At 40.6% G+C, this 27317-nt stretch overlaps 1 protein-coding gene across 1 annotated transcript; it reads left to right on the top strand.

Moving 5' to 3' along the window:
- Window positions 1–1266: 1266 nt before the first annotated feature.
- Window positions 1267–20370, top strand: LOC116735782 (transmembrane and coiled-coil domain protein 3-like). The gene is made up of 4 exons (XM_032587874.1): window positions 1267–1621; window positions 14333–15267; window positions 15703–15838; window positions 17502–20370. Exons 1-4 carry the CDS (start codon window positions 1556–1558, stop codon window positions 17805–17807), a joined length of 1443 nt encoding a protein of 480 aa, XP_032443765.1. The 5' UTR covers window positions 1267–1555; the 3' UTR covers window positions 17808–20370.
- Window positions 20371–27317: the final 6947 nt, after the last annotated feature.

Below are 27317 nucleotides of genomic sequence, written 5' to 3'. Positions count from 1 at the left end.
CTGCCGCTTTCGTACTTCTTCTTTTTCCTGATAAGGGTAAGGGTTAGGGTCAGCTTCTGCCTGACTACCAGCATTATTGATAAGGGCATATCTTCAAAAACATGTCATGGCAGAGAAAGACCGAATGACAGCCATCACACATGACCATGTACCAGAATGGAAAATACTCACCCAGCTAGTATTCATTCTTGTTCCAAAACAAACGTGTTTATACTTTTTTTTGTTCAAAAACAAAAAGTAATAAATAGTTCTAGTGTACAACTAAGAATATTTTAGTATTAGTTCAGTGTAAACGTTTCAACAATTTCTATCTTCTGGCCACTTTTTCATTAAATACAAGAATATATGGAGTGCACAACTACTTGGCAACAGGTTCTCCCTGGTTTATAGTGAGGTTTAACTATCACATTTGGATATTTCTCTGCTTTCAAAATTTGCTTGAGCTTAGTGAGACAAAGCTGTGCAGAGTTAAATGCAGGTTGCAAATGTTTTAATGATTGAAAACCTGAAGAAGACGGACAATAAACAACCATGCCGTCTGGTAGGATTTAGCATCAGGCAAGTTATCGCACATATTGTTCACATGAATTGTGTACAATGGCCCTAATAAGGAGCCTTGAGGCACTCCCTTTAAAGCAGAAAGGAGGAAGGAAAGATACCCGAAAGCTTGGACGCAGTGTTCTACCAGATAGTTTGAGAACCAGTTCACAGCCTGAACAGATAACCCAATCTTGTGGTCGATTTACCGAGATGATATGATCAGCAGTATCAATGCCTTTGGGTGAGTCAAAAAAATAAAAATAAAAAAAAAAAGCTACACAATATTTTTCGGCCATCTTACGACATCCTTCACTACTTTAAGTGCTGTGAGAGAAAATCTAAACACATTTTCAGCTGTTCCCTGACCAATTTTGTCACAACTTTGGGAAAGTACGCACAATTTACAGAGACTGACATACCGACAGGTTACCACCTTTTTCTGCAAGGGAAGAACAGGCTGCCCTAGATATGTCCATATACAGGAAATCTTATGTTCATAAATTGTTAGGTTAAAGATGTAACATATGGTCTGCTGTGAAGTCTGTACGAAATGTTGACAACTTAGTGTACACAATTATGGACTGCTTCGCTCTTATCACATTAAACCCCGATGAAATATGCTGAATTTTGTTACCAAATGTGGCCAAGTTCGGGGGAGGAGGAGGAGGAGTGTAAATACTTTCGCAAGGCTCTGTGCTTTTTCGCTCGACTGGTTTTTAATCTACCACTGATAGGCAGACACGCCGAAAGGGTTAAGCCCTTCTCTTTCCCTCCCTCCTCTCTGCAGAGAAGAACAGGCGGAGTTACCTTCACACACAGTTGTTGTATGCAAGAGTACAGTCACCGTGCGCGGACCGTGGGACACACAGAGCGCAAAAAAAACCCCAAAAACAAAACGGCGCTAAACGGGCTGAACATGAGTCGTCGGACCTCAGACTGTGCGAGTTGGAAACTGGTCCCAGTACCGAACTGAAGCCCCCGGTAGCGCCTCTCCGGCTCCAGATGGGAGGTTATTATGCCCGGGGTAAGCGTGTCCGTGCGAAGTTTGTCTGAAGTGGAGAAATACCTCAGCAGCCGGATGGTGAGTAATTTCAGAGCGAGTTTCGCTGCCCTGGCTTTCTTTTAGCTGCTTGCTGTGCGTCGGAACCGAGCTTCTTCCCACGCGGTACCAGCGCTGCATTGTTGTCCGTTCGGCTCTCCGTCATGTGAGGCCAGCAGCTGCGCCGCTTTTAAAGCGCCACAGTTTCTCCAAACAAAGAGCTTTAAGTAACCCGGTTATGCATTTGGGCGGATATAATGGATGCAGAAGATGTGGCAGGACATGCAGACCGTGGGTGTCTGCGAGCAAAATGCTGAGAAGGGGGGGAAATAGATGGCCATGACACGAGGCTGTCCAAAAGATTAATGAAGTTCATTATTTTTCCCTTATGCGTTTTTATTATTTATGTCAAACGTAGAAAAATTCTATCCCTGTGTCTTCCTTTCGCACCAGTCCCATATTGCATTTACATCTGGTCATTTTCCAAGAAATTTTTTCACTTTTTAATAAATGATGAGCATCAAATGTAGTTGCCGTTTGTGCCCAGGCTCGCTCTAGTTTCACCAAATGCAATTCAACACAACAGTGGGTCAATCTGCGCTAACACAATAAACCTGAGTCATCAGCATCGCAAAATTAATCATCTGAACAGAAACTAAAAGGGTTGAGTAATGTAATTACAAAGTGTTGCACTGGATTATGAAGGTTTCTGTTTTTTTGTGGTCACTCAGTGAGTCAGTTTCTGATCCAGGTTGTTATTTAATTAGCCTCTTATTTTACTTCCCCACAAATCTCAAAGTGTCAGTCGTGATGATAAAATAAAATAAAAAAAAAAAACAAAGGAATTCTCCAGGCCACCTCACCAATTTAGTACACCACATAGTAACCAATATTGTAATATTTGTTTTAATCGTTTTTTTAATGTAAAGAACCCAATAGCATAATTATTTTTCCAATAACGTAGAAAGGTTTTTGAACCAGTCGCATAACTGTTTGTCAATTTCATCATTTGTTATAATTTAATTTAATATACAACATCCAGTTTTTAAAAACTGATCGAAGTAGTATACATGTCACCAAGCATATCAGTTTATTTTTATTGACAAATATTCTTTATGAAGTAATTATTATTCTTTTAGATAATGTAGTTTAATTATATATGACGTACCAAAAGGTTTATGCTAAGCATTGTTTTCATTGATTGCAGTTCTGACCTGCCTATAAACCAGTTGGCTCTCATGACAGAATACGAGTCCTGATCCACTCAAAGCACCTTCTGCTTGTAGAAAAATATTTATTGGCACCATATTTGACCATTTGAAGTTATTTCAAATCAGAGGTTGTCAAACCAGGTACTATGAATCCCCAAGCTGGGTGCGAATCGATGTCATGAAACGTTTGTTATAATTCACTTGTTTTTCTCACCCTGATAAGTCGGATAGGAAACAATAAGGAGACATCAAAGGCGTGATGTGAGCAGTTCCTTAAACATATACTTCCTTTTTTCTAAGAAAAAACAACTTTCATTTATTATATAATCATCTTATAGACTAGGTAGTGCTACAAACTGATTAAACTGTAATGGCAAATTTGTGAATATATGTGGTATGAGCTGATGTTTTGATATTTTAAACACTCTAATTACCCACAAACTGGGAAATCTTCTTTTAAATATATACACTTCCAGTATATATTTATAAGTAAAGTTTCCAGTTTGTCTGCCTTTTCTTCCCCACTTCACTTTTCTTAAAAAAAAAAGAAAAAAAGCAATAATCTGCACAATTAATAGTTCAATCTTTTTTTTTTTTTAGATACCTCAAATTTGAATACACAAAATCCCATAGAAACAGGGGTTGCTTCTCTGGTTTCGAGCTACAGAAACATTTCCTGATAGTGATGTTTGTTAAGTTCAGAAGTTTCCTCATATTTCGCTCTGATCAGTTAAAGCATGACACAAAGCAGGTTTTCCAGGTGGCCGGGACGCATAGAGGAGAGGATATGGGATTCTTTAACCACAAGGAAGTCTCCACCTGTAGCTGAACCAACCCTTAGACCTGAGCTGAGTCACCGTCAGGAGCCACACCAGTCCGTGTTTCTGGGCTTGGTTGAAAAATATTAATAAGGAACCTCATTACAAAACAAGGGAAAACTCTGATTAAATCGTGAGGTGTTTTCATTTTAAGTTTGAGACCTTCACACTTAAAATGACAGCTCAGGATTTCTGAAGAGAGCGTCTGTTGAAAATTTCTAAGCAGTAAATATCTTACCTGCTGTAGAAAACCCTCTCTGCATCTTCATTTATTATGAATCCAGATTAAGTTGTTGGTGTGGCTGGAACTAGATCCAAGAGGCCCTACCCTTTGTAACAGCAGAAAACCAACAATTATGGTGTATTAACCATCAATTATTAATTAATACAGGTATAGAATGCTTTTTATGGTACTTATTTGTTTGATTTTGATTCAGTTATGCAAGACAAAATATAGATCAGACTCCTGCAGAATTTAGTGGTAATGCAAAGAATATTATTATTGTTATTACTATGTATTTTAGCCATACTGCTCTTTATAGAACAACTTGAGCATCTCAAAGCGTATATTAGCTTTGAATACAGATGATGCACATAGCTAGCTAAATGTAGTTTTGAAACTTGGTGCTGCTCTGTGTTTTTTTTTATGTCTGAAATTGTTTTTGCAAACAGGCAGATTTGTCTTTGTTGCAATTGAGGGGAAAATGTGCTAGCTTATATTCTGCCACCTGACTGTGTCTGGTCAGAAACAGGTCGGGGAGGGGTGTCACTACATTACTTTGTTCAGTACTGCCGGAGACAGCTCCAGTCACTTTAGCCTTTTCTTTTGCCTTTCCTCAGAAAGAACCACAACAGTCCAACTCAAAATGATTGCAGAGCTAACTTTTCTGAGAGGCTAACCTAGCATTAGCTTGCGTTCTCTCTGTTTTGATATGACTGGTTGATAAATTGGATCAAAACATGTTCCAGTACATTCTGTGTAGAAAGACATGTTTCTTTTGTGTAGCACTTTTCAGCCACAAGGCAGTTCACTGTGCTCTACATCTGTGGTCCCCAACCTTTTCATCACGGCGGACCGTCGGTCAAGGCTTGGCAATTTTACTGCGGCCCGGTAGGAGGCGAGGGAGGAGGGGGGGAGTGTCATAAGCGTAAATCCCGGTAGGGCCGGACCCTCCCAATCTAGGAATAGTCTAGAATTGTACCCCCCCCCCCCCAAAGAAATTATAAAAGAAACCCTTGTATTTAAACAATATCAATATTAAAAAAGGTAATAGAAAGGGTAATAGAAACAAAGAACGAATTAAATCTGCCATTCAGCTAAGAAAAAAATAAGAATTAATTTTTAGGTGTCCCCCCCCCCCCCCACTATTGTTAGAACAATGGTTCAGTCCAACGTGTAGGAGGAGCAACAGCAGCGCTGAATGGCAGAGGCTCCGTTAGAGCCGCTGAAGTGAGGAGTGAACTGTCATCTGTGGCTCTGCAGCACAAACAAAAAAACCCTCAAGTAAGTAAATACTTAAAGCAAAAGAAAGTAAAACGTTTTTATTTACTTTCACTGCTCAATAGGAAGAAACACATTGACAATAAAAATCAGTCCACCGTTCGTTATTTCATTACTTTGGCTGAATCACGACCAACTGCCACCTTATGCCTTGTATCAAAACTAGCAAAACTGGCTACATTGCTTTCATAGACTTAGCTCCTTTTTTCTGTCGAAGGTAGCCAGTATTTCAATTATATTTAGCTCTCTAACTCTTACTTTAATAAGAAGAGTTTGAAACGGGATGGAGCGGCTGAGCGTTAGCACTAGCCTACAGCTCTGTATGGGAGCCCAGGGGCTGTTGCAGCTGGCAGTTAAACAAAATAAAATATGCCTTTATTTCTTACCATCTTCAACGTCTAGCCTTTGAAACCACAAAATAAAATCTGAATATTTTTCTAGAAAACTCTGGTGCTGACCTTTAAGTTTAAGTGATGATACTTCCCAGATATTCAATTTCTACAAATTTATAGGTTCTCAGCTATCCAGGACAAGAACCCCCCGCAAAATAAATAATAAAATAAAAAGTTTAAAGCAACTTAAGTTATCATTTAAATAACACATGACTTGTATTGAGAACCACTGCAATAAATAAATATTTATGAGGAATTTTATTAAGTTTTATTAAAACTTGTTTTTATTTAGAGCCTTAAGTTTTTGTAAAGGTGTAGCAGAGATTAGATCTGTGACACTGAACCAAACTCGTATCTAAGCAACATTTGAATCTTAGTTTGACTTCTATGCGTCTCAACAGGTTGTTTACTGAGAAAAACACTTTTGTTATTCATTGCTACTAGTTATTTTGGTGCAGCTGGAACACACAGACACACAAATTTAAACCACATTTTAATGTAACTTTGCCGACCCCTCAAAATTGCTCTTAAAAAATTTCCCTATTTATGCCCCCCCTCAGCCCCCCAATAATGAGATGGGATTTATGCCCTTGGGGAGTGAGATCCATCAGACAGGCTTTTGCATGTGCCCGCTAAAGCCTAGTTCACATGGCACAATTTTAAATTTTTTGCCCCAGTTTTCCCCTTACGACAATCTTAGAACGTTCCGAGTTCTAAGATTGTCGCTTGCGATAATCGTAACCGATCATCCCGCAGTGTTGTGTGTTACGTAGAACGTCAGGAGTGCTCCGATCTAACATCGGGCATTTTCAACATGTTGAATTGTCTTGGCCCAACTATCGCAGCCTGTGGGGTTTTCCCTGACTGGGAGCGAGAACGCAACCTGTTGAATGTGACAGGTAGCCAATCAGAAAGCACGGTGACGTAAGCACGGAGAGGAATCCCAAACAGTTGACATGGCGCAACTGGTGGACATCAGAGATGATATGTGGAAACAGCATGAATGTTTATTCAGCATTTCGTACAAGGAATATCAACAGAAATGATAATGAGAGGAACTGGAGCAAAACTGGTACCACAGTTGATAAACCTGGTAACTTTTCAGCTGTCATTAACCTGACATAAATAGGTTATAATGATGAGGCTTCATTCAATTAGGACTTGATGCTGACACTAGCTCGCTTAAAATGAGTCCACAAACTATCACTATTGCTTCTACATCGTCATCCGTGTTTGTTTATTCTAAATTCACATATGTTGGTGGTTTTACTGGATGTTCTTCTGGAATCGGGATGTTCCTGAGTGGAATCGGTTCGTGTTGTGGTGTGTTGCTCCTGCCGTGTGGCTGGACACACAAACCGACCGAACCTGTTGGACTTTTATTGGCTTCTGTGTGATCACAGGTTTGGAAAATCGGTCGACACTTCTTAAATCGTGCCGTGTGAACCAGACATAAGACTCACAAGCTCTACTCCTCTCCTCTCTACTACTGCCCTAACGCTCTCTGACTCTGGTCGCTATGGTAACGTTTACACCTTCAAAATAAGATATAGGTGCGCCACAAAAACGAACATTTTACTTTCATGAAAATTTAAACTCATGATAACGATAAATCAATGGGAGCCCTGAGCTTGTTTCTCTGCAACGAGACGGTCCCATCAGGGAGTGATGAGAGACGAAGACACCAGAAGTGTTGCTTATTCACAGGGAGCTTTGTCTCTATGTGGCGAAGCAGTTTGAAGCTTCATTGCCTCATTAGCGAACCGGTCACCATATCATGCAGAGCGGGCTTGGAATGTGGGAATCACCTACCGGGATAAATCCATTCTCCTGTCTCTTCTCTGGGCCTTTTCCCTTCCCAAAGAAGCCTTCTAAAGAATCTGATCCATTTCTTACTCATTTTGCTGCTTGCGGGCTCAATGTTGGCGCGCAAGACGTAACCGAGAGAATCCAGTTAAAGGATTTTCAAAATAAAAAATCCTCCAGACTCGGATAATACATAAAACGGAAATATTTAATTATTTCTTGTGCGGCCCGGTACCAATTGTCCACGGACCGGTACCGGTCCGCAGCCGGGGGTTGCTCTACATGATGAAAAGATAACATAATAAACACCTCATCACCTTTTATCAGAATCACACACACGCACGCACACACACAAAATAAAAATACAAATCTGAACTATCTTCTTAAATGACCAGATGGCATTGTGGAAATATCAACATTTAAAAACGATGGAGACAAACATTTGAGTTCTTCATGCTTACTTCATCTTTTTCTCACATTCTGCTTGCTGCCTATGACACTCTAGGTTTGTTCCTCAAAAAACTGTTTTTCAGCAGATTTTGTAGGTCAGAGGTCATGCCATGAGTCATGGTGTGGTTCCTAACGCCGTATGAACACCTCTTCTACATCAGGTAGAGGACACACACACATTAATATTTTTCTGAAACAATGCTCCAAACCTTTTTCAGGACAGGCGGGCCGTTAGATTTTTCATGGTTAATTAGGCGCTTTAAGCCCTCACCAGCCTTGATATATCACCGGCTCCATTATTCATCCCATTTTTGAATCATTACACTGACTACACCAGCATATTTACTGTAATTAGATCCCACTCAATACACAGCAAGCAGACACTAGTAGTGTTAATGGGTTATTGATTTAGTCCCAGACCAACTCATCTGTATGAGATAATAGTGAATGTGCCCTAAAGCGATTAATTCCCCTGATCTCATAGGGATTTTTCATTCAGGAAACCTTGTTGCTTATTTTTTCCCCCCCCCCACTTCTTTCTGCTTTGAATGAGGGTCGTTGTTTGGTTTCATGCTGATGAAAGAATTCAAAGTTTGGACTACACAGGCAGCTGTGGGGCGCAGTTGGGAGGAGGAGATGTTGGGTCAGCTTTGGACTAAAATGAAAGATGTGCCCCTTGTTGCTCTTTCTCTCTCCCTCTCCTTTTCTCTCTGTCTTTGGTCCTCGCTCCATCTCTCTGTGTGAGTCTGTATCCATGAGGATCAGCTGGAGGGAATACCAATAAGCTGCGGAGGCTTCTTCCCCTCTGCGGTTCTGTTCTCCGCTGAAGGGACGGGTTTGTTCCATCTCCGTGAGCATGCCAGCTCCATTCCCCTTTCATGCTCATGTGGACTGCCCTCTGCCAGAGGCCGGGCCTAATAGGTGCCCCTTCATGTGCGACACATAAGGGTCTTGTTAGGCAGATCAGACGGGTTCGGGCCACCGCTGACACCTGTTCCGGAGTTCCCCCCCCAGCATGTCGTCGAGACCCGACCTGGTGGATTCCAGAGAACACAGCTGCAACTGTGCACAGACAGAAGCATAACTTCCTCATCGAGGGAACAGAGTGCACAGCCTGTTTGCATACCAAAATGTCTGTTTCTTTTACTGTTCTGAACGGAGGGGTGGGAAAGCGAGGTTAGCAAAGAGGTTTCTATGCGCTGTACTAACCTGGACCAATATTTATCCTACCAGTTTGTCAGTGAAACACCCTCTGCATACCAGTCTGTCTTAAATAATTTGTAAGCTCTCAACCCTGCTCTGGTTCAGATCTAGACCAACACTCTGCCCCTATTTTATAATGCTGCAGCTGCTTTTGCAAGAAAAATTTAACCACCAACTACATCATTGATCCAGGAGGAGGAGGAGGACATACTGCAGTGCAAGATAAGCAGCATCTGCAGGATTTTTATCGACTCCTTTGACTGTGCTCAGATTTGGGTGTATGTCTTGTGGTAAGATTGAGGCTCAGGCAGATGGATCTTTATTGTGTGCACAGAGGATTTAAGTGGGTCTTGATGTTTGGTTTGATATATGTAGGGCATTGTGAGTGACAAGGGGGCGGGGGTTTACCAGACTGCGGTATGGAAGAGCCACTCAGAGGTCACAAGGAGAGTCGAGTGAAGTGTGTCGGTATATATGATGGCGATTGTTGAGATATGAGCTGCTTAGCTTACCTCGCTTATCTGCCTTGCTTGAGTTTTTCCACTCCTGCGAATCTGCTTTTCATCTCCTTTGACTTGGGAATCAGGCGGTGGGTGAACATCTGGGGTGTAGATGTCAAAGAAATTACAATTCATATTTCAGCCTGAGGGAACTCCCTCCTACCCCATAAAAACCCTGACATTTGTTGTTACAAATCAAGAGGAAGAAATGCTACAATTAACTAGCACAAGGTTCTAATGACGCCATAACATTTTATATTGGCTTCTGCTCAAGAAAATATTTCAAAGATTGCCATTACATTGATTATTATTGTTAAAGCCCATGCAGTTATTCATATATTTTTTACTATTTTTACTGTGTAAGAAAACACACTGGTTACGTTCAGTGTCTTAAACATTTAAGATTGGTTTTAAAGACATAATTTAAGTTAGGTCTACCATGAGCTACCACGACGTTCCAAAAGGTTGTTTATGCACTTTTAAGTTAAGGAGTAGCCAGACGAGTGTATCCTGGTCTGGCTAAATTAACTAAAATTTATTTATTTAAGTTAATTGAAAAAATAAGTTGGCCTTAAATACATTAGTGACGGGTCTTAAATGTTGTCTTAGCATGACTATTTAATCTTGTATAGTCTATGTAGTTTTTCTGTTAAGCTGAACTTTGAGTCACGTGCGAAAAACTTCATTGCATTCTATGACTGGAATCATTTGCAGCTACCGCTAGCTAGCTAGCTTTTTTACATCCATCATGGATAAGTGCAAATTTATTGCCAGTTGGGTTGACGATATTCATCGTAGCCATTGGTTTACGTACTTCTGTTCTGATACAAATGTGACTTATTTGCGATTTTCTTTTATACATTTCTGCCTTGATACAGGCCTTAAATTCCACTCACAACGGTCTTAAAAAGTCATAAATTTGAGTTGGTGAGGACGTCCTCCTCCTCATTACTTCATCAGTGGCCCCGGTCCTTCTGAACAGACCATTTCTCAACCTGCTGCCTCTAACCCTGTAAAGAAAGTGTGAAAAGTAGGGCAGCACAGCATCAGATTTATGTGGATGTTTCCATCAGCGGGAGGCTACTTCATTTAAGCCAAGCCAGTCATCCAGGGAGCAAATTCTCATCAGAGTGACTTTCACTCTTTAGTATCCAGCAGCGGCAATAAAAAGGGGTTCATTCAGTTGAAATACGGTTCCATCAAACCTCTCACCGGGAAGCCTGCTGATGTCATACTCGCTAGTGAGTTGTGGTTCATGAATGAAGATGTGGGTTGTGTGTGATAATCCTGTTATGTTGATTACGCCTCGTCTTGCCAAAGTCGGCCTTGTTTTTTTGTCTCTCAAAGTATGCGGCCCTTGCCCTCAGCTGTGCAGCACAATCTCGGAGAGATGGCTTGCGCTCTGGCCGCAGTGTAAATACACTGATCGACACAAACACGATGCACCGATCTCCGTGATACGTGATCGAGCCTTCGCGAAGAAGATGCGTGGACCGCTGCTGTTCATGTTTTTACAAAGTAAGCACCAGATGTAGAGGTTGCCTGAGGGTAAGGTTTAGATCCAGTGCTTCAGGAACAGCTCGTTTCCTCTCCTGCTGGGTTGCACAGGCAGTTTGTTGTGTTCATAATTTGTAAACCAAAAAGACTTGGCAGCATAAGAGACCAACATACCAGCCTAGTTCACACTTCCTTTTAAAGGATAAAGATAGGCTTCTCTTTCTTTCGTATGGCAAACTGGTTTGACGATACGGCAGTGTTTGGTATGTGTGTGTGGTTTAGATAATCTCTACAGACACTGGACAGAGCTGGATTGTGATTGGACACAGGGCTCCTCGGACTGTACACACGTCAATCCATATGTATCGAGCTCGGCCAGAGACGGAGCTGAGTGGGACATGACAAAGTGGCTTTATTTCCCTCCGCACAAAAAGAGTTCTGTGTCCAAGGAGGACAGTTGGGAGGGTGGGACGAGGACAGACGCTGAATTGCCCCCCCACCCCCACCAGCAGGCTTGAAGATATGAACATTGGCCACTCTGTTCAGAAACCACACATAAAGAAGTTGCAGCTGAATCTGCATGGTGCAACCTAAGGGGTTTGACATCAGTTCTGGGCTGGGATGAGATTTTTGCAGTATGATAACATTAAGAAAAACATAGTCTAGTTGCTTCTATTTTAAAAAGCAACAGCAGTTTCCTTCTGCTTTGAGAACTTTTTAAAAATCTTGATACCTGTAACCGACCCATGCCTGCATAACACTAACATTAAAAACTTGAAATATTTGTCCTTGAGTTAACCTTCGTGATAATAGTTGAGAAATGGATAAAACTTAAATGGGTCCCGAATTACCAAATATATTAGGTATTGAAACGGGGGAAGGTTAATAAAAAAACAAAACATTTATAAGCTTTTATCAAATCCAGGAATGATGACAACGTGTGCTGCCATTTCAGAAGCACATCACCTGAAAAATCTATTTGCGTTCATATCTATTAGAAATTATGGAAAAGCTTTACATTGGACATTTTGCTAAAGTTCTTCAAAACATTTCATGAGATCTGAGGGATAGCACTGGACTGGAATTCACAGTTTAATGTCAAAAAAGCTTTTGTCTGTGTAAATGCAGATATTCTTAGCATAATTTGGCAAGTAATTGGAATCTGCATGGATAACTGGATCAAACTTCAGTCTAGATGTGTGAAGAAACAGCTTTCTGTTTCAGTCCGAGGATTTATTCAGTCTGTGTCAGCACACATCTAGTTATAATTTATCCACTTTGGGGTTAAGCCTCTGCTTATTTCCTCATGACAGTCATGTGCTCGTTAACGTCAGAATGTGGCGATCCGTTGCTCAAATGTGAAGCTCGCCGTATGTGACCAGTCCATGGCGATGTTGCAATGCTAAGCAGGATTGTGGACCTAACTCCTCTTAATTCAGCTGAGATCTGTTTATTTGCTTGAATAACGGCGTTATATTTGCTGGGGATTAGCGCAGCTTCGTACCACCCACTGTGCTCGCTGTACAACACTTTGCTGTAGTTTATAACAGCTTACACTTCCTATCATAACACCAGCGTTGAGCCTGTATTCAGATCTTTAGATGCCACACCAAGCCGCTGTTGCCGTTCCACTACGCTGGAAGTTAATTAATTTCGACTCCTTTGCAAAATAAAATGCACATTTCAGAAACCCAATAAAAGTCAAACTTTACTTCTTCTCTGCAGTTTCCTCTTCTTCAAGCGTCTTTTGGTTTCCTGTCATTATTAAGCTTGCTCGCATGCCTCTTAGCGTCGCTCTTTACTTCCTCAAAATGAGCAACCGAGAAGCCTTGGGACTCTTCTGGTCACTGAACTTTTGACTCAGTAACAAAGTGAGTGCACTGTGCAGTCCTTTTGGGGGGAAACGCTAATTAACTGTAAAAGGAGGGAAGGCTGCGTCTGGGACAGGGATTTTCTGAGCCCCGTGGCTTTTGCGTTGCGTTATGACTGACCTACATTACATGCCCATACTTTGAAACATATTTCATAGACGCAATCTGAATAATGTCATCTGCTTTTAACAGCATAAACAAATGGGATTACACACTGGCTCGTAAAAAGGAGCAGATGTGCCAAATAAGAGCAGTACAGACACACCCAGATGTTCTCACAGTGTCAGCAGTGCAGTGGCGTGCAAATGTTATTTGGAGTTGAGGTTCACACTCAAGCATTGAAGGCCGTTAGAGAACATAGAGAAGTATTGGTAAAATTTAAACTTACTCATTTGTAACCAGTGGCACCTACTCACAAATTAAAGTTTAACATGAACAGTTGGGTACATTAGGATTCAAAGTATTAAAGTATGAATTAATTCATGTACAATTAACAGGATAGAAATTTATTGTTATTTTTAAAAGTGTTTTTAATGTAACCAAGGGTCTTTCCACACCTGAGAGTCCGGTGGACTGGGTTCGATTGGGGATCAAAGTTGCAGCATTTGTTGTATTTTCAGTTGGTTTGGTTCACTTTCACACTGCATTGTGTCAAACTATCTAAACCTTTTGTAAAACCTGTTCACCCCCTCGCCTGTGGTGGCACTGCACCAAGTACCACTGGAGAAAACGACACGAAAACCTCCAAAGAAGACATGAACACATGTCTTCTTCGCAAATTGTAAACAAAAATAGAGTAGCGTCAGACTTTAGCAGATGTAGGATTTCTCTTTGGCGAAAGATCACAAGCCATGATCAATCTAGAGTTCGATTAAAGCGGCTGGTGTGAATAAACGGTATGTTTAATTTAACTATGCCTAAGATGGGTTGCACCAATAAATCGGCCGACCAATATTTTGGAAGGTCAGCGATTGCCCAATACTTGAATTAGAAACCAATCTTATCCACTTCCGCAAAGGTCTGAAAATCAGCCACTGTCCCCTTTTGTTCTGCCGTGAAAGAGGACTGACTGACTGACCCGTCCTCCAAATCACATCTGCCCATGTACAGTTAGCACCAGTCAGTACACTTTTGCCAACTTGGCGACTGTGTTGCAATACGTAGAGACTTTTCAGACAACAGGGTCAGGCTTTTTAAAAATCGATCATCAGTCAGAATACTGCAATCAGTGCAACCTGAGAGTATAATTGAGATTTTTTTTTTCTATTCAAGTTAGAAACAAGGATTTTACAGGAATTTCCATGTGTGGTTGCAAAACCTGCAAAGGATTGCATCATTTATGAAGTAATAGCCATACCCTGTGGGCTGTCAACGCATGAAGTTGTACTTTCATTTCCTCCTGGGATGGACACTTTTGCTGATGAGACACATTTCTGTTGCAGAACATGTACTCTGTAAGTGCATCGGTCCTTAATAGAGCTTCTCCTTTTTGTTTGCACCGTAGGACCGGAACACAGAGGCCGGATTCCTCGGCCTGCCTCTATCGATGCGTCGGGGTTCTTCGTACAACAACCTGGATCTGGACTTCAACGACGGGAGCCCCTGCCAGGCTCTCGTCTCGGAGGTCCACCGGAGTCGCTCCTGCCTGGACAACCTCCAGCAGAAGATCCTGAAAGTCACGGAGCAGCTGAAGATCGAGCAGGCCGCCAGAGATGAGAACGTGGTGGAGTATCTAAAGCTGGTGAACAGCGTGGACAAGCAGCAGCTGGGGCGCATCAAGCAGGTGTTTGAGAAGAAGAACAACAAGTCGTCACAGAACATCGCGCAGATGCAGAAGAAGCTGGAGCAGTACCATCGAAAGATGAAGGACAGCGAGGTCCTTCAAAGCCCACCGTCCCGGCCGCCTTTGGCCAAACGCAGCACCATACCCAGGGAGTCACCTCGACAGCTGAGGGACATGACCAGCAGCGGGCGCCACCCGACCATGGACAAGATCAAAACCATCGGGCCCGGCGTTTCTCTCTCCCCTCCTTTCTTCTTCAGCAAGCCCAGGGAGTTTGCCAACCTCATCCGGAACAAATTTGGCAGCGCAGATAACATTGCTCAGCTCAAAAGCAACTTGGACGCGTCATCCGACGGCGCGGGGAAGGGGCTAAGCAGCAGCACGTCTTTGGTGAGCAAGGCCAAGTATCCCAGCGACGACGAATGCTCCTCAATTTCAGCAGACAGCAATGGGAACCTCGGCATGGGTGGAGCCGTGGCGGGGCAGGGGCAACAGCCGGGGGGAGACGGCCAGGGCAGGTTGGAGCTGTGCTTCGAGGAGGTGAGAGAGATGAGAGAGGTCCAGAGCCAGCTGGAGGAAGAGATGGATGAGATTAAAGAGCAGTTCAAGAGGGAGTACGGTATTCTGAGCCAAACACTACAAGAGGAGAGGTACAGGTGAGTTGTTTACCGCTTCCTGATCACAAAGTTCAGCAACAGACCTGATTTGATCCAGAGTTAAAAAAAACCCAAACTAAACCCAAGTTTTTGGGGGGGAAATGTGAAAAAGCACAGACACAGTTTCTTTATAAAGTGGAGAATTTTGTATGAACATGGAATCTGATTTAATTGAAAGTTTCCTCCAGGTCTGAAGATGATAAAATTAGAGACTTCAAATCATTTCGGATTCATCCAATATTCATTCCGTCTTTATGTGTGCTCTGTATTTAAGGGCCAGTCATTGTAGAAGTGTATGATATAAATTCTTTCAAAATTGAGAACTTGAGCACTTGAAGGGTTTTAAAATGAGGAATTGTAAACTCTTTCCGAGCATGTTTCTTTATGTAGCAAAAATAGTTTCTTCAATCCGTATTTCTGCGTTCTGATTGGCAGGTATGAGCATCTGGAGGATCAGCTGAACGACCTGACAGAACTTCATCAAAACGAGATGGCAAATCTGAAGCAGGAGCTGGCCAGCATAGAGGAGCGGGTGGCTTACCAGGCCCAGGAAAGAGCCCGAGACATACAGGTTCGTGCAGGTCAAATTCATTTTTATGATGCTTAAGTCTAAGCAGGAACCTGCAAAAAGTACACTTCTATTTATTGCGGTCTTTTTCTGATTTTTCAGAACTTTCTTATTTGTTCAGTATGATATCTCTTAGATGGCTTTTAAGATGCGAAGTCAAATTTGAAGTTATAATTTGGATCTAGATGCAAGATTAAATCCAAATTAGCCTTTGGGAATCGGGAATCAAAACAAACAAAAAAAAAAAGACACGGCGGCCAGGTTAGTTTTTGAGGTTGATGCGAAACCTCAAGAAGAGTGACTTCATGTTCATCTTTTTTTCAAGGTAGAAGTTAGAAATTGAAAAACTATTACGTATGCTTATTGCGATAAACAATAAATCAATTAATTGCACGATAACTTAAAACCATCGACCGAATTTTAATTATCGGCTTTATCGTTAAGGATCAACTCCGGTGCTCTCCACTGACCTCTGCCTTCCTCATTTCCATAGTGTAATGCCCAGCGCACACTACACGATTTTAGAGCTGTCGGCCTATTTTTAAAACCTGAGAGACCACACATTAGCCCACGGAAATCGGGTTCGTTCCTGCCGTATGGTGTCCAACAACGGGCACCAAATAATGGCTACAAGTTCAGTGAACTAATTTTAAAACCAGGGATTAATCAATGCTTTACTACAATCTACCTGCAATGCATGTGGCTAGTGTAAATCCTGACTGAATGAAAATCATAATATACAGACTTCATAATCTGCCCTCTTTTGGTTGAATGCAGTATTTATTTCCATTTTGGCTTTATGTTGTTTAGGTTTTATTCAAGTGCGTTTTTTGTTAATGGAGACTGAGAATCCATTTTATTTTTGTTTTTGGTTGTTTTATCAGCTGCAGTGTTTAGTGTTCTTTTGAAAATAAAGTGTATCTATCTTTGGCAGGAAATCGCATGCATTGTTACATCATTTCCATTAAATCAGTGTAAAAAGGTCTTTAAACAATATTATCGTTTATCGCAATAATTTTTGAGACAATCGCTCAGCAAAATTTGTTATTGTGACAGGCCTACTTTTACGTAAAACTTTCAAAGAAAGTAACTTGACTTCTGTATTTCCTGATATTCAAATTTTTTTTATCACTCTCTCAGTCGGTGTTTTAAAAAATTTTTGTTTTTTTAATCCTAATTTTAGACCCAAATCAATTTGGTAAGATCCAAATGAGCCAAGTTCGGCGTTAAAAGATCCACAATTTTTATCACTACTTTCTCACATTTGTTTCAAAGGTTTTGTAGTTCCTAATTTACAATAATAATAGGTGTCTGTAAACAACATTTAATTTGTTTGAATGATTTTCATGCTTATTGAATCATCCTTTTAAGTTTTTTTTTAACACATTGTTGAGAGTCAGATAGAAAACTTATGTTCTGCTGCTGTGCAATCTCTGAAGAATTACTCTAAAAAGACACAATAGACCTGTGATATTTTCTGTTAGCTGAGCGTGACTGAGATGCTACATTTCAAATATTTGTGGCCAGATATTCTTCCAACTTCATAGTTTTTTTTTTGTTGTTGTTTTTTTTAATAATGTCATTTGATGATTAGAACGTCACCCAAAGCAACCGCAGCAAACTGAGAAGCCTTTTGACCGATAGCATCTCTTCCTGTGTGTCTCAGGAAGCCCTGGAGTCGTGTCAGACTCGCGTCTCGAAGCTGGAGCTCCAGCAGCAGCACCAGCAGCAAACGGTGCAGCTCGAGAGCCCAGATGCTCGGGTCTTACTGGGGAAGAGCATTAACATCATGCTAGCCATCATCACCGTCATCCTGGTGTGCGTCTCCACCGCTGCCAAGTTCGCCGCTCCGCTGATGAAGAGCCGGTATCACATGGTTGCGACGCTGCTGTGCTTGTGCTTTCTGACCGTGTTCTGGAAGAACTGGGACCGTTTACAGTATGCCATAGACAGACTGCTGATGGCCGATTAACAACGAGAAGATCACTCTGAAACTATGATCGACTTAATCACCTTTAGTTGCAATGGGCGTCTAGAAGATTGGTTGTACAATCTTCTTGGACACGATCGCCGTCACCTTTAGAGGTTTGCGTTTTTAAAGACCGATTTAAATTGAATTTCTTTTTTTTTGTTTGTTTGTTTGAATGGAATTTGAATGTGTTTAACTCTGCTAAACTATAAAAAAAAGTACTATTTTTATGTTTCAGTCAATTTTGCTACTTTCTCATTGAAATTTTCACATAATATTTTAGGTCAAAGCCAGAATTAAACAAGGTGAGAAAGCTTGTTTACTGAAGAAAAATACAGCCCATTCCGTCCCATTTTGTTGCAGTCGGATTATGACTCAACATGATTGGAAACACACTCAGGAACAAGATGTTGCTAATACCAATAGTCACTTTTTGGTCTAAAAGAGTGGTTGGGCACCTTAAAAATACTCTTCCTTTGTTTTTGCTAAGTTCTTAGCTTAGCATTAAGACACCAGCAAATTGCTAAGTTAAGGATCTCAAAACTCACAAACTAGATTCTACCCCAAATTGTAAACTAGAACCAAAAACACTCTGTTTTTAGAGGTTTGTTTTGAAAATACTTTAAAAATACACCTTTCTGCTTTCTCTCAACTGCTAACACACTGCTTACTTTAGCAGCAAGTAAGACTAACTTTGCATCACATTAGTCATGGTTTGCTATTTTGATCACGTCTATTAAGACAAAAATGCTCCCTAAAAGATATAAACTACAACAACTTTTAAATTCTGATGGGTTTGGTTTCCAGGCATTTCTAATATTCACTTTCCTCTACTTACCTCTAATTGTCTGTGCAGGTCAGCAGTTGGCTGAGTTTAGTGATGAATAAGCAACAAATTGCTAAGCTTCTAATTTGACTGTTACATATTTGGCATTTTAAAAAATATGGAGAAAGTCTGAATTTTAGAAATTTTGAACAGTGCTAGGCTAGAAGCTTTCACCTATTTTAAATATTTGTTAGATAAGCAATTAGACTTCTGTCTTTGAAAATTTTGAAATAAGCTGTTTAGAGGAGGAAGAGATCATTTCTAATTTATTTTTATCTAAAAGCGAAATTGGATACTTGCACAAATACGCCTACCTGCTTCCTTCTTGCTGGTAACCTAAATGTAGCTTAGTATCAAATTTGAAACACATTCCTGAACTAGCTAAGCTAAACAAACACATTGAGGTCCTCAAGTGAGTTGTTCAAATTCAGCAAGCCAACATCAGAAACTATTGTTTGCCGACACGTTTAAAATACACTTACTTGCTTGTTAGCTTGTGCTAATAGCTATTTAGCGGAGTTCTGCTAACAAAACGCCATCAAATTGCTAAGCTAACCTCATTTGACAGACTCAAAAGACATGTTCTCCAAAATATGCAAAGTAGAAACAGAGGCTCTCAATTTAGAAGTTTGATTTGCAGATTTTGTTGCGTTTGGACAGAACTCTTGTCAGCAACTTGCTTTTCACCGTATGTGTGAGCTACGCTATCAGACTGCTGCTTTCCCAAGTATCGAACTATTTAAGGGAGAAACTACAGACTAAAGCTAATGTGTCTGGGCATCATTCTTAGTCCCTGTTACCGTTTGCATTGTGTTCATCTGTCTCATTTAACTGTTGCTGTTTAATGTGCAATATATTTGATGTCTTGGAGCACTGTTTTTCTTTTTTTTTTTTAAATAATTCTTAAAGAAGTGAGCGTTTTACATTACCAATTTACAGCGGTGACAGGGGTTTATTGCTGAAGAAACCTGTAAAGAAGTTGTCATCACTGCTGACATGAGAGATCCATAAACATCTAACCCACTGCTGGACTCTGATAAAACCAGCCGTCTCCTCTCTTAAAGGCCAAAAATCAATGGAGCTGCATTATCTTGCTGGTAGCCTGGTAACAACAACACAGCGGTACTCCAGTGGAGCCACAGACACAGACACACACACAAATGCACAAAAAGGCACAAACCCACATCTTGTTGCTTGGTTTTTTTATGTTATAAAGTCTTAAGGGCTTACCCAGTTTCATTACTCTGTTTTCTAATAATGTAACGTGGAGCGGGTGGATTATACTGTGAGATGGGGCTTTTGTTTCTTACAACTAAGGGCAGTTCTTTTTAATAAACTGCCTCGAGTTTCAGAGGAAAGCGTCACTGTGTTTTGTGATTAACTACAAGCCAATGTTTTTGGAATCACTAATGTAATGTTTTATGTTTATCTTACGAGCATCGTCTAGAAGGACAGCACATAAATGTATGAGGACCACTGATGTTTCGAAATCCGTAGTAGCACAGTTTTTGTCACGGTTTGTTGCACCTTTTTTATAGATTAAATTTGTTCTTGTTTGTTTCTTTTTGACACATTTGAGGAAGTTTCTCCATGCAGAGCTATGATCTCGTTTACATTCTGTATTTTTCTCTGGTGCACTGTGGTCAATCAGTTGTATGTTTATGCATTCTGTGCCTTTGTCTGATCATTTCTGTTAAATTAAACAAACCTTTTTAATCAACATGTTACACAGGTTTAAAACTGCTGTGCGGAGCCTGTTTTTTGTTGGGGTTTTTTCTGCAGTATTGCACGATTGGGATTGTCCTACTAGTATTCTACTATTTCTGCACAGAGAGTTGGGAAATGCCACCAGACAATTAGGCTTTACATGTCTTTATTTCGTTGTTCTGAAGAGGGAAGTGGAGGAAAGTAAAAAATTTGCATAGTCAGTTTCAGGAAAGGATCTATTTATATAGTCGAAGAGGACGTTGAGTATTTTCTGCATCGATTAACTTACAGGTTTTGTCTTTTCAGCCTTTATTTCCCTGGGCGATTATTGCAGCAGGAGTCTGATATTACTGCAACCACACTGAAGTTGTTCAGCTTGCTTTACAAACACTGCATTAGCAAGTATTTATTTTTTTTTGTATATTTTTTTTATTGTGTTTTTGAAAGACCAAGACATTAGATAATCCACAGGTAAGTGGTGGGAGAAAAAGACTGATGGAAGGTGCAGGTAAAACATTTTAGATGTTCAAAACATTCTGGGAATGTTTCCTTAAAGGTTAAAATCACAAAACTGAGGCAAATGTTTTCTCACGCTTTCAAAATATAGCATTTAGATAGCATCATTTTTACAAAAAGTACACATTGGACATGGAAGCTTTCTGGGAAAATGAAAAGAAAACCCTTCATTACACTTTAATTTTAAGGGTGAAAAATATGAGTTAAAATAATGACAGGAAGATTTTGAATTTGAAAAAAAATCCCTACATTTTAAGAACTGCTGAAAAAATCAGTTCAAAGACGCTTCCTTGACTGCAGCTAAAGAATCTTACAACAAACAGTAGTTGATGTGCAAAATTTTAAATACAAGTAGGTACTTAACATTTGAACAATCAATGTTGAATGTTAGGTTCCTGGTATCATTTTACAACCACTCAGTCTTTCTCAGATGGATAAAGAAACTGAGTTGATAGGAGTGTGCCGCAATAGTGCTTGCAGTTTCCTGATACGACCGCTGGGGGGCGTAGATGTTTCACAGTTGATCTGACTGGGCTGAGAAGAGCTGCAGAATACTGACTTCATTCCACCATGCTTTCCTTTTCTTTTTTTTTTTTTGATATGACAAATTGATTTCTCTTTGTCAGAGTCTGTGCTTTATAAAAAAAAAAAAACAACCAAGGAGAATTCCTGCAGCAAGAATCTCGTCTTACTGCTGCTGAGCATAAAAATCTGGCTACATTTTTCCTATGCGGTCCATTAGTGTCAAGTCTGAGAGTCGGTGTTAAAGGTTGTGTTGACAGCTGTGATCAAGGATGCTTTCCGTAGCATGATGAACGTGTGACGCGGCGGGTTGATTTAGCTTCCCGGAGGGCAGACGATTAGGGACGCATTCGGTTCCAATTAAATCAACTTTAAAGACCGAGTTTAGCGCCGTCAAACAGCCAGTGCGGTCAGCAGCGTCACAGTTATGGCTCAGATAAATGGGAAATACAAACATCAGCTGTATTTTTAGGTCACTGTGGTGAAGACTTTGGAAACCAGAGAGAAACACTAAGCAACTCTGGACTTTCCTATGCTGCTGACTGAGATCTAAAAATAAAGCTGACTTGTTCTGATAAAGCATATTTAAGGACGTATCACAATGGCTCCGTCCTGCAATCTCTGCTGCCTCTGAAAATTTAGAAGGTGATAAAACAATGGACCTCTTCCCATAGTAACTGCTGCTGTTAAAGCTGCTGGAGGTGCACTGCTCCCTGCACAGCACAGACGCACAAAGAGGCTTTTCACGGACGAGTCACCAGAAGGGAACCTGTAACCTCAATGCTAAGTTCAGCTACAAAGTGACAGCATTAAGCATTTAGGGCTTACCTATGAATTGCATTTTTGTGTCATGAAAAGAGAATTATCGTCAGAGACAAACTGTCTGCCAAATGTTAATCAGAGGCTGAAAATATTCAGCTTTCAGGTGCCAGCCTGACGCGCAGAAAGCTTTGCACAGATCAAATTGTCAAGCAAAAGTGGGAGTAAATAATAACAAAAAAAACAGAAGAAGAAAGGAGTCTTTTGAATTAGACAATGTTTAGATGTAAGTAGAGGTGCTTACTGACAAGTAGCTGTGAAAATCAAGTTTATTCATAGAATATGTTTCATATAAACAGATGTAGCACAAACTACTTCACAGAGGCTAAAAACAGACAACTATGCAAAGATGAAATCGCCTCTTTAATGCTTAAACAAACAGTTAAATGGATACATTTGAATTTCTAGGATGACTCTGCAGTTTGGCTTCGGCTGAGAGGAAACAATTGGTTGAGCTCATCAAGACGACCAGCTCTGTCCTGGGATGACTCTTCAACCCAGTGCAGGAAAACTCCAGTAAAAAAACCATCTCTCATGGAAAAATGGCTGCCTGATAAAGCACTGGAGAGCTCCATTAGTGATGGGCTGCTGCATCCTAAATGCACAAAGGAGCATCATCATATGTCCTTCCTCCCAGCAGCAGTCACACTGAGCAAGGGAGTAACTTTGCGTTGCAAGTTGGTGGGGATGAAGAGGAGCAAGAGGGACGGGGGGACCCACAGTCACTGGAAGGCCTTTTCTTTTCTAGTGCTAAGAATAAAGCCAAAACTTACATGTGAATGCCAGACGGTCTTATTCAATAAATGATGATATGATTATAACAAATAATAAAGACACAAAACCTTTTATGGGTCTGATTGGGGCAGTTGGTGAATAGAGTGACCATCGATATGACTGGATTCTATAAAATGTGGCTTAAAGCTGAGACGCTGATGTTTGGATATGTAAAATATATATTCTCTCTGCTAATAAATCTATAGTTTGGTTTCTGTCAGTTCTAGAAACAAGAGAGAACAAAGCGAATTTCTCTTTATAGTGGCCCATAATTTAATTTTACTTGATAGGAGCCATGATTTCAAATTGAACAAACTTTGGCTCCAAAATGCTTTATGAAATATTTCATCCTATTTGATGATTGCTCTGAATATCGCCACGTTCAACGAACAAATGATGCGATTCGTCCAGGGGGGAAAAATGTAGAAAAGCAGGCGGTTATATTATTTTTTTCCTCAGTCCGTCAGCTTAACGCCACACGCAGACTCGTTGTCATGGCAACCAATAAACAGCAGCCCCTGGAGCGCAGATCAAAGATTACGTTCAAATACATCTGGTATTAACACAACAAAAACATTTACCACACAAAAGCGGACTACAGACACCAAACAGAACATTCTGTCTGTTGCAGATTTATGTTTCTGGATTTTCATTTTGCGATCATTAGGAAGTGATCGCCTGAACACTAGCTGTGGTTGATAAGCTAATTTAAACACCTGCACTTCTGATTATCTGCCAGAAAATGTATGTGGGTCGCCATATTTTGTTAATTGGACCGAAATACTCCGAACTGCGCAGCAAGAGTGCATGCTAAGGTGATAGCATGACTAACCTTCGCTCCACTTTCCTTATATATATATATATATATATATATATATATATATATATATATATATATATATATATATATATATATATATATATATATTTTTTTTTTTTTCAATTAAAGCTTTTTACTGACTTGTGACATGTGATCCCTTTGGACCGTGCTATCTTGCTATCGTAGTGTTGACAATATCAAAACTTTGCGTCCCCTTCTCAGATTTTTTGCTTGATTGTGTCATTTCCCCCGACCACTTATATTCCTGACTCGATGCAAAGCAGCAGCAAGTCACGTGATGTCCAATCCACTAGAGAACGTAAAAGTAAACCTTGAGGTACACCATAGTTCCAGCTATAACTGATAAACACTTTCCTATAGTTATAAGCAATTTTCCATCAGTGAGATGTGATTTGAACCAGGTGTTTGAATCTATTTGAGCCTACCTGATTGAACGATGGTGTCTACAGCACTAGAGTCTGTGTTTAGGTGCATCTTGTTTTAAAAAAAGAACCCCCTGCTGGTCACATTTAGGTCTGCTAATGCCAGTAGTGATAGTTTGTTCAGATCCATATGCTAAATTGCAATGGGAACTCTCTAGCTCTGCATAGGGCTCATGTTTGAGCTCAAATGGGGAACAGCATGCATGCATGTCTTTGTGTGCCTCTGAGTGGGAGAACCAGCAATGTTTCATACATTTTTGCAGCATCCAAGTCCCCTGGGGAGGGAAAAAAAAAAAAAATACTCTGATTTGTGACACAAAGATCCTAACACACACTGCAACGCCCTCACACAGAGGCTTAAAAACAGGGATTATGAGCTATATTTGTAGGTGTGAATGTAGAGCAATATTTCCTTTCAGGTCTCTCTCATCTCTTTATCTTGCGGCCGAGCGCTTCCCTTTGATCTCAGCTTCAATTTGGTGTTTTTCATTGTGCGGTCCTATGTGGCTCCTGGAGCCCGCTGGCCTATTCACGGAGCTCCATAATAAGCTCCTAATTATCCCAGGACCTCATCAAGTTTCTTTGAGGAGGGGGGCCACAGCAAAGCCTCCTCCTTGTGTGGGTTGGCATGGCGACTGTATGGGGGGGGGGATGGAGACCTGAAGGAGGCCACCAAAAGGACGGCCATACTGTCTGTCTTGTTTTCTCTCGGAGCAGAACAAGGGAAATGAAATGTGTTATCCATGTGGATGGGGGGCTTTAAGTGCTGCGCCTTACATAAATATTCACACACCTTGGAGTTTTTAATATTTTATAGCCTTACTTACACAAGTTTAGATGTCTCCTTTTTTTTGGCTGGGATTACAGAGCATACTTTGAAGTAAAGAAACACAATCGAAAGCAATTATAAGTGGTTTTAAAAAAGTTTTTGCAAATAAAAATCCAAAAGAGTGAAATGCACAGTGCTTTCTTTTATCGCTCTTGCAAGGCACTGTATACATAACTCAGCTTAAGTGCATAAAAGTGCAGCTCTGGAAAAAAGAAGACCACTACAAAATGATCAGTTCTCTGATTTTACTCATTATAGGTTTATGTTTGAGTAAAACGAACATTGTTATTTTATTCTATGAACTACTGACAACATGTCTCCGACATTCCAAGCACATTTTTTTTTATTTATTTGCAGAAAATGAGAAATGGTCAAAATCACAAAAAAAAGATGCAGAGCTTTTAGACCTCAGATAATGCAAAGAAAACAAGTTGATGTTCATTTAGAAGCAACAATGCTAATGTTTTAACTCAGGAAGGTTTCAGAAACCTGGTGGAATAACCAGGAGGTTTTCAGTGGAGAGGTCTCTTCATTTTTTTCCCCCAGAGCTGTTTGCGTCGAGTTTTTAATTTGTGGGCCAGCCATGAATGAACTCGGATTATGGGAAAGTTGTGACCTCTTTAGCAGCTTCCACCCAGCTCTACGAAGCCTCTTCTGGTCGTGTAGCGCCCTTCCCATTTCCTGTTTGTGGTGTCATGGAAACAGTCAGGGGTTCCTTCCCTCTGCCGCCACATGCCGGAGAACCACAAAAACACGCAAAGCTGCCCGCGACTGACCTCGACACAAGCGGCTCGGTGACGCCGCAGAGTCTGTGATCAGAATTAGAACTTCAAATCATGAAGAGATATAAATAGCTGGTGAAAAATGGGGGAGTTTTTTTTTTCTTCTTCTTCTTCTTTCTTTTTATGGAGACATTTGTCATTAAGAGCTTCGTATAAATCACGTCCTATAATGCCCTAATTCAAAGACACCTCCAATTTCTTTTAGTTGCTAGGCAACCACGGAGCGCCACGGCGATGCTCGAAGTTAAAGGCTTTACAACCCAGCGGGGTGCAGAAAAGTGGATTGCTGGTTGAATCACTATCTTTTATAGCTCTGAGGTTCCATTACACGGCCGGCTGACAGCGACAATTATACACTGTCACCGCTGAGTAATTATCCGGCGCTGTTCGTCCCTCCGGTGTATGCTAAGCTAACACGCTATGTCAGCTGAATGTGTGTTAGCTGCAACTTGACCACTACCGTCGAAGAAGAAGAAGAACGAATCGGTTAACAGTAGACGGATTGGACATGACAACCTTTGGCTTTGAAATGTTTGTTGAAAACTGCAAACAGGACAAACACTTTTTGTGAGATTCAGAAGCACAATTACACCAAATAAAAGGTAAACATTTAATTGAATTTAAAAAAAAGGATTTTGAACAAAACATGACTTGGAAAGACCCATCTTCAGTGTGAGAAAAATCACCTTTTTCAAGTTGATGCGGAAAATGTTTTCCTCTGTTTTGGATTTCATGAGATAGAGCAACACAAAGTAGTGCATGAAAATGAAAGAAAAATGTGTAAACTTTGATATTGCGATTTCGTTTGGTGTGACTCTGCAAAATAAAATCCAGTGCAACTAAGTGCATTACATCGACTAACTAGTAACAAGAATCCCAACTGTGTGAAATTTGAATCTTATTTCAGTGAAGGCCTCTGAGGTTTTGCTGCAGCATCGCAAAGGGCTAAGGTTGGGGAGACATTTAAAGTGGGATTTGGTTTTTAATTAAGCAACATCACTGTTCCATTCGTTGTCTGAAATGGACAAAGTATGGCATAAGTATAAACCTGCTGAGACCTGGATGGATGTCCACCTTTCTTTCTGACTGCACAGCTGTTAGCGGTGCACATTCACATGAGCAAAAACACATCCATGACGACACAAACGGATCCAGAACAACATCGAAAGCACCTCGACTCTTCACTAGCCTAAGCTTGAGTTTAGTCCTCATAATTCAACAATAACAAAATGGCACCTATGGGAGAGTTGCAAGACCAAAATCAGTCGTGACCATAAATAACTCAAGGGCCAGATTCACAATAAAACCAAAAGAAATTTGATGATCCCCAAAACTCTTGGGAAAATGTTCTGTGTTCTGGCGAAACGGAGTGGAACTTTGGGAAGATGTGCATGCCTTAACATTTGGAGAAAAACGTTTGAAAAGAGAATCCTACCACGAATCAATGGTTGTGGTATAAGTGGCCTACTCAAAGC

The sequence above is a fragment of the Xiphophorus hellerii genome, chromosome 2, assembly GCF_003331165.1.
Source record: "Xiphophorus hellerii strain 12219 chromosome 2, Xiphophorus_hellerii-4.1, whole genome shotgun sequence".
Lineage (NCBI taxonomy): Eukaryota > Metazoa > Chordata > Actinopteri > Cyprinodontiformes > Poeciliidae > Xiphophorus > Xiphophorus hellerii.
The sequence above is the reverse complement of the archived record's forward strand: the minus strand, read 5'-3'. Positions and strand labels throughout refer to the sequence as shown.

Bases quoted from the DNA above. Each gene is read 5' to 3' on its own strand.
- LOC116735782 (XM_032587874.1), top strand. From the start codon at position 1,556: ATGCCCGGGGTAAGCGTGTCCGTGCGAAGTTTGTCTGAAGTGGAGAAA. The intron at 1,622-14,332 runs GTGAGTAATTTC...TTTGCACCGTAG, and splicing joins AATACCTCAGCAGCCGGATG to GACCGGAACACAGAGGCCGG. The intron at 15,839-17,501 runs GTTCGTGCAGGT...TGTGTGTCTCAG, and splicing joins AAAGAGCCCGAGACATACAG to GAAGCCCTGGAGTCGTGTCA.